This window comes from Cyprinus carpio, chromosome A22 (assembly GCF_018340385.1).
Source record: "Cyprinus carpio isolate SPL01 chromosome A22, ASM1834038v1, whole genome shotgun sequence".
NCBI classification, from domain to species: Eukaryota; Metazoa; Chordata; class Actinopteri; order Cypriniformes; family Cyprinidae; genus Cyprinus; species Cyprinus carpio.
In genome coordinates this window covers 10,428,321-10,436,553 of record NC_056593.1, presented here as the reverse complement: position 1 = coordinate 10,436,553, position 8,233 = coordinate 10,428,321, and the positions used below count along the sequence as shown (strand labels likewise).

The window sequence follows — 8,233 nt, the reverse complement described above, 5'->3', positions numbered from 1 at the left end:
ACTAATATGTGGATATTAGTACCTCAGCTTAATGCATGTTCACAACACAGCTCTTTCATTCAGGACACAGCAGGACAATTGACATGCTCTAAATCTTTCAATAAATCTTGGCTAAAACATGGCTAACGGTGAATATTAGAATGATTTCTGAAGGATTATGTGACACTGAAAAGTAGGGAAATTGACTGCTTAAAATCATGGGAATAAATGTATTTATTTTCAATTGTTATCATATTTTAAAATATTACTGTTTTTACTGCTTGTATTACTTGTTATTACTTGTTTACTGTATTGTTTATCAAATAAATTCAGCATTGGTAAGCTTAAGAGACTTCTATCATAAATAGTAAAAATATCTTACCGATCCCCAACTTTTGAACAGTATTCTTTTCTTTCTTTCTTTCTTTCTTTCTTTCTTTCTTTCTTTCTTTCTTTCTTTCTTTCTTTCTTTCTTTCTTTCTTTCTTTCTTTCTTTTGTTTTCTTAAATGCTATACATTTTGCAGATTTTGAAAAACTCTGTATTTAATGTATTGGAAAACAAACAAACAAAACATATGAAACATAATCTTGATTGGCATGACCTCACAGAAAAGGTAACTATCTCTAATTCCACACATCACTGGCCATCAATAGGCCTCTGCTTAGCTCCCATGATGCCATGCTATGCCCGTTGCGCCCTGAGCTGAGAAAATATGTTCGGCCATGTGGGATGTTCACTGGCGAAAAGAACCTAATCTTTCCCAGCAGGGCTCCCATCAACTCTGGAAGTGTATGAATAGAGATAATATCTCAGTAATGAGGCCTGTTTTGTACCATCAAAGTCCTCCAAAAGGGCCTGAAACCTGACCTCCCTCTTTGCGTCGACGAGCTCCCCCTAATAGCTCCCATTATTAATTGTTTTCTCTCTCCTGCTAACATACGGAGACTCTTCCAGTCCCCCTCCATCACCCACATCACTTCAGACAGAGGTCAGTTGACATTTATAACTAATGATAAATGGCATCAGCATAAATTCTGAATACACTGAAGCAGTGTATTCCAAGAGTTACCAGTATTTTTTATTTAATTTTCCATAACACATTCTATGGACTAGCTATTCTTAGCTAATTTTGCCACTCCCAAATGATTGGCCTATTTTGAAATAAGATTGTGGTGAATCACCATCACACTGCAGATATGCAACATACTATGAAACTCTCATGTCAACCACAGACTTCCTGCTAGATTCCTCCAACGCAGGTGGCCGAGATAACCAGAGTGCCACACTGTGCGGTCGCCTACATAAACATCCGTTTCTAATTCAGGATCTGTCCACTGCCGCCACAACTGAAGATCAATCTTCAACAAGCCTATTTGCATTTCCTGCTTCGTGACCATTGTCCATTGTAGCCGAAATCTGTGATAAGTGAGCTGTCTATCTGATCAACAGCTCCTGAGTCCTGAGAGTCTTCGTCCTCTTGGCATAGTTGACAGAGATCTACGAGTGATAACATGGACTGTTACTCTTTAAAGAAAAAAGATTGCAGATATGATTGGTGAACTTTCATCATTAGCCATAATCAAAGAGAGATGCATCTCAGATGTGGGAGATATTTGGTACTAACTGTGGAAACTCAAGCAAATCTGCCTACAAGTGCCCTGGGGATTTTTTTTTTTTTTTACATTTTATAAGTATTATTATTATTATTATTAAGCATATTGACTCTGAATTATTAGTATTGACAGGTGTCAATGTGCTCCATGAGGGTATAGTAACCCTCTCAATGTTGTTGTAAAATACACCAAGCATTGGTATGTTTAGAGGACTAAAATCAGAGTGAACATTTTTCTCTTTCCAGAACATTTTATTGTCCTTTTTCCAAAACTTCAACCCATACTTGGATGAAGCATGCGCTAATCAAACATTTTAAAAGCAGCTCCTACTTCCAAAAACAAAGAAACACACCCTTCTTATAGGTGTGCAAAGAAGTCTGAATATCAGAGTCCCAAAGAATGCCAGCCTTGTCCTAGCTGGAGTTATTATCAGGATCTTGGATGTCTCTCTTCTCTCCTTTTGTAGCCAGTTACCCAGTAATGACTGTCACACCAGAGCTTGAAACATCAAATGGGCCTGAAAAGTGACCCTGTGAACCGTAGCAACAAACAACGTCTGATCTCCACCTACTAGATATGCACAAACTGCTTTGATGACGTGCCTTCAGACTGTTGATATAAATGTTATTTACTGACTTACTGTATTTACATACATTTCAGAGAGCCTAATTAAATGTTAATTAGGCTCTCCTTCCTCCTAAATAACACACACACTGCTTTTCAAAACTTTGGGGCCAATAAGATTATTTTATGCATTTATTTGATCAAAAATACAATAAACCAATAATTTATTCCTGTGATGGCAAAGTTGAATTTTCAGTTTTCAGTGTCACATGATCCTGCAAAAAATGTATTTTAATAAGCACTGAATCAGGGTGTTCAAGAAACATTATTATTATTATCAATGTTGATGGTAGTGGTAATGCTTAATATTTTTATGGAAGGATTCTTTGATGAATAGAAAGCTGAGAAGAACAGTGTTTATTTGAAATCTCTCTCTCTCTCTCTCTCTCTCTCTCTCTCTCTCTCTCTCTATATATATATATATATATATATATATATATATATATATATATTATAGCAATATGAGTCTTTACTGTGACCTTTGATCAATTTAAAGCATCCTTGCTGAATAAAAGTATAAATTTTTTAAAAAAAATCTTAGTGATCCCAACTTTATTTGTTACTCTCATCATCCATTTTGATTTTTAATTTCCCATTATGATACAAAGGTTTAATTATGACCTAGGTGACAAGTTCAGTCAGCCAAACATCTTACAGAAGTAAGGGCAGCTTGACTGTACAAATGGCAACACACATCCTCAGATGTTTTCAATGTATTCATATATAAATACCTAGGCCTAAATCACTCGACCACACAGAAAATAGCATATTTACCTACAAATATCAATATAAAAGTTGCAGATGCCATAGAACTCAGAAAGACGGCGCATAAAGTTGAAAAGTGAAAAACTGAAGGACACGTGTGCATGTGTACCCTTGCTTTGTGCGGCAAATACTGAAGCGTGCATTGGACCTTGTACTGCAGGGGTCTCCAAACTTGGTTCTGGAGGGCCGGTGTCCTGCAGAGTTTAGATCCAACCCTAATTAAACACACCTGAACCAACTAATTCAGGTCTTACTAGGCATACTAGAAACTTTCAAGCAGGTGTGTTGAGGCAAGTTGAAGCTAAAATCTGCAGGAGACCGGCCCTCTAGGAGCGAGTTTGGAGACCCCTGTTGAACTGGATTGCGTGATGTAACTTGGCAAAGTTCGCCATCTACTGTACAGTTTCCAACCAATACAGGCATTTTTGAAATCACATATCATTTGATATCAAATAAATAGTTTAATATCTTACAATTTAAATCAAATTAATCTCTTCATTTTTGTATTTTAAATGTTTATATATGTAAACAAAAGTTGTCAAACAGAGCCTTCTCCACTAGAAAAATGCTAAATCTTTTTAATATATTAAACATAATTATATTTAAGTAAAACAAAGAGATCCAACAAGTCAATTTAAGATTAAGACAATTTACAGTTTTGATACCCTATAACAAGTTTTTAGTAGCTGATGTTAAAAGTAAAGTAAACTAGTCCCCTGTTTTCCCCTTGCGCTAAGAACATTTCCTAAAGTTTACATGAAATACGTGACAACATATCAATAAAATATGAGATGTACAGTACTAGCAGCAGGTCTTTCATCCTACCAACCTCAAGATGAAATTTGGTCGATCTACTCGTCGCTCTCTGAGGTCTGGGCTCATTGTATCGTTTATGAACTAGTCAGGTCTGAATAAAATGGCAGCGTTCTGCACGGGATAATGCGGTGTCTCAAAACTATCAATAACATGTCACTTTTGAGACTGTGTGCCTATTCAGCGGGGTTAGCTCGGGGTTTTGCGGTTGACAGAAGTGTTTGGAGATTTCTGAATGGCGATCATTGCCGCCTGTGTCTCAGATTACGGAGTAACGTTGAGAGACAAATACAAGGTAATGATAAACAGTTTTATTTTCATGCTGTCATCTGTCTTGTCCTTCTAATCACATTAAGTCTGTCTTTTTACTTTTTTTACTTTTTACTTTACTGTCATTTGTTTTATATCAGGTATATTACGTTTATAAAGTCAAGCGCTGACTTGTTTACATTGATGACTGATCATTCATAATCATGTCACAATGTCAAGGAGGCTTTGACAGTTCAAACAATTCGACTTTCTTTGATGTACGTCTAATCTAGATCTATTATGTCTGTATGGATTCTTTGTTGTACTGGGTGTTTTGTCTCTCCAGGAGCAAACACAAACAGTAGAGTTGGTAAACTTTTTATGTCATCGTTTTATCTGTCATTTCTCAGACAAAACATGGGCTACAATTTACCAAAGACGCTATTCAGCCATCCCTAAAAAGGAAGATGGGAAGAAGATTCTGGGAACAGTCTCAGTTGTTGGATGGTATGATATTTTTCCCCTTATGATTATATATCTAATGCATATCATTGATGTTATATGAGAACAACTGAATTTGATAGCATTTTTAAGGACAAATTGGCTGTGTGTTTTTAGGTTGGGTTAGATTTATTTCGATTTTAATTTCAAGCTATGTCGGTTTTATTTATGTAGCACTCTTAAGAATACAGAATTTTTCAAAGCAGATTTACAGAAAATCACAATCTTAATGTTTATAGTATCTTAATATCTTCATGTCCTGTGGTCGCATTTAGCAGATTAGAGCTGGATAATAGAATAGTTTATATTTTACAATGATATAAACAATCCAGCAATTAAGATTTGCTATATAGTACATAAATATTATGTGAGTTTACAGATGTATGCAGATAAAGTTACTGTATATATCCAATTTTATATATAGAGTTGTGTGAAAAAAAAAAAGCTTATATTTTGCACTGATACTAATAATCATATAGCCAAGATTTGCTGTAAAGAGTCAAAGACAAGACGTCACATTTTGGTGTCTCTATTGGTGTCTCTATCAAATTAAATTCTCAAGTGATTTTATATGCATAGAAAGCATATTAAATGCAAGTAAAGTGTTTAGTTTAAAGGTTCAGATAGCTTTTGTGAAAATAAAATGTCAAAATATGGGTGAAATAATGTTCCATCATCATTCAGCGAAACAGATATGGTTATGTTTACTATATTTTATATATATTTTAAATAATTAAAAATGTATTGCTGACAAATAGATAAAACCTAGTTGTTTGAAGGATAGTGGCAAAGATTGGTAAATATTTAAAATTACAATGAATTAATTTATTTTTAATTTATTTAATGTCATCTAATGATTCTTATTTTAAAATATGCCTGACAATATATATATATATTTTGTATATGAACTATTGTTACACTGAATATAAATTTCTCTCTCTCTCTCTCTATTTATTTATTTTGTAAATCATGGTAAAATGTATAATAGTCATACATTTTTGCTCAGAAAAAATAAATAAATAAATAAACAGGACACATTCTAATGTTTAAAGAACAAATTTTAAAATTGTATTATACTTTTATTGTTTTGATGCTTGAAAACCCCTTTTTATCTTTGATGCTTATATTGCTTTACGTGAATGTGGTGTGTGTATGTGAGTAAAGCTGAATGTACTTGTATATCCAACTTTAAATATATTAATGGGTCATATTAGTTTACAATATGATGCAACAATCAAGCAGTTGAGATACATGTCAAATTTAAACATGAAATTATTTAACTTGATATACATTAATAGATGTTAACAGTTACAATATTTGCAATAAAGTTTTCTTTTTTTATAGATGCGTAATACTGTCAAATGCATTGCAGTTTTCTCATACAACTATTTTTACAGTTCTGGAGGCCAGAATCCAACAGCTGCAGTCTGACTCCATTGTAGACGTCAAACATTCAAAGGTGCAAATCATCAAAGTGCAGCAGAAAAAAAAGAAAACGTCACCTGGGAATAGTCAAAAGAACTTGCTGGGAGAAATGCTTAAAAGTGGGCCATCTGCCAAAAAAGTTGTAACTGAAGGTGTCATGACTTCCAAAACTCACGCAAATCGCTGGATGGAGAAACTCCAGCGTGAAAAGTGGATTAATCCCAAAAAACAAACTTTACATAGAATGCACGACAAGCCAGTTGTTGGTAAAAGCAGCAAAAGTAGTTCAATGCTTCCTGCTACATCTACAAAGACCATCACAACAGGCAAAAGAAGTGAGACAAACACTAAAGTAGAAGACTCCAAAGCCACTGCATCTACCACAATGTCCTCCAAAGTCTATGCTGTGCAAAAAAAGTCTAAACAGAAGGTTTCAAGAGTCTCAGAGAGTGTAGTCGCCAGGTTTCCAGGAGTGCAAAAGATCTCCAACAGTGAAGATGGCTGCGTTTCTGTGATGTCTACACAAGAGAAACTGGCAATTAAAGAATCTGAGGAGCTTAATGTAGACAATGTAGTGGACCAGCAGAGCTTGAGTGCTTCTGAAAAGCTTCTGGAGGATAAGGAAGGAAACCGCTATGGAGATCCTCAGCTCAGAATTCGTTGTTACTTGGAGGCGTGTGTTTTCATTGACGATGTAGCTCGAGCTCAGAGCTGCCTACTTTCTCATCACCGTCAGTTATCCAAACGAATGCACTTGTCTATCAGCGCCTACAACATCATAATGAGGATGTGGGCCAAAATAGTAAGAACGTTCGCTACTCTCTTTTTAAATTATATCAACTTTATTTTATAAAAAAAAAAAAATAATTGTCAAGCAACAAAATGAAATAAATTAAAATATAGTAAACAAATGCATATGTCAGTGCATACAACATTATAATGAAGAAGCATCTCTCTTTTTACACTTTTTTGATAAAAAATATAATAGTTATGTAAGTGAATGAAATATTTTAAAATTAACAGATATATTGGAAATTTAAATAGCTTTTATTATATATATATATATATATATATATATATATATATATAATATTAAAATCTAATTTATTTCTGAAATGGCAATGCAAAATTTTCAGCAGCCATTACTTCATTCTTCAATGTCACATGATCCTTCAGAATCATTCTGATATTTGGTGCTCAAGAGACGTTTCTTCTTGTTTTCAATCTTGAAAACAGTTGTGCTGCTTAATATTTTTGCGAAAAGTGATTTCAAAAAAGTGATTGTTTCTGAATTATGTGATGTATGTATATAAAAGTTTTGCTTATTATCTTTCAGTATTTTGCTTGTTCTTATCCCTTTTTTGTCTTACATTTTTAAAGATTTATTTTTTATTTTATTAATTTTAAAAGTATTTTATTTTATACATATTTTAGTATTTTGCTTGGTTCTGTATCTTCATTCTTACATGCTATTTAAAAAAATATTTATATATATATGTGTATTTGTGTGTGTTATTTTTTACATGATTTTTGAATTTTTAATATATTTTTTTTATTTTTTTAATATGTATTTATGTTTATTTTTAACCATGCTGTGCAGGGTTCCATCAATCACATTCGTCGCTTGTTCATTCTGATTGAAGAAGCAGGTCTGAAACCCAACGTCACGTCTTACAGTGCTGTTCTGGAGTGCATGGGTCGCATGCCTGAGTGTAAAACATGGATCATTAAAAGGTAACCACTTCCTTTGTGTACTTTGGTGTATTCCAATCACAACTATATATACAGTATATACTGTAGGTGACCCCAACAGATGGTGCATCAGTAGTTTGCAATGCATTTTGATTTGGAAGAGGTTTACCTTGTCACATGAATACTATCAGTATCACGAATCTCACAAAGACATGATATGGTCATTTTTTTGTTCCAAGATCAAAAAGAAGAAAAAAAAAGAAAGAAAAAAGTATATATACATATACCCGGAAAGGTTTTTAGAACAGCTAGAAATGTACAATGATGACATGATCATTCAGTTTTAGAGTGTTAAAATATTAATAAACAATATGAGTGTCGCTTTGTTTAATGGATTGACATTCCAGACTGTGTCTCTAGATGTCAGTGTTGCAGTGAGCAATAATTACTGTGTAACAAACACTCCTGCAATCTATTTAGATTCCCTATAAGAATCCAAATTAAATTGATAAACATGCAAATTCAAATGACGCTCATATATATCCTTTTTTTTTTATTAATGAATACATC

General features: G+C 33.6%; 1 protein-coding gene across 1 annotated transcript in view; it reads left to right on the top strand.

The window, feature by feature from the left end:
• The first annotated feature begins 3,887 nt into the window (after positions 1 to 3,887).
• LOC109103299 (DNA-directed RNA polymerase, mitochondrial-like) overlaps positions 3,888 to 8,233 on the top strand; it is a 44,548-nt gene continuing 40,202 nt past the window's right edge. Inside the window, exons 1-4 of the mRNA XM_042711854.1 lie at positions 3,888 to 4,091; positions 4,456 to 4,552; positions 5,944 to 6,773; positions 7,572 to 7,705. Of these exons, the coding sequence (XP_042567788.1) occupies positions 4,032 to 4,091; positions 4,456 to 4,552; positions 5,944 to 6,773; positions 7,572 to 7,705 (1,121 nt within the window). The 5' untranslated portion in view covers positions 3,888 to 4,031. The remainder of the gene's footprint in view (positions 4,092 to 4,455; positions 4,553 to 5,943; positions 6,774 to 7,571; positions 7,706 to 8,233) is intronic.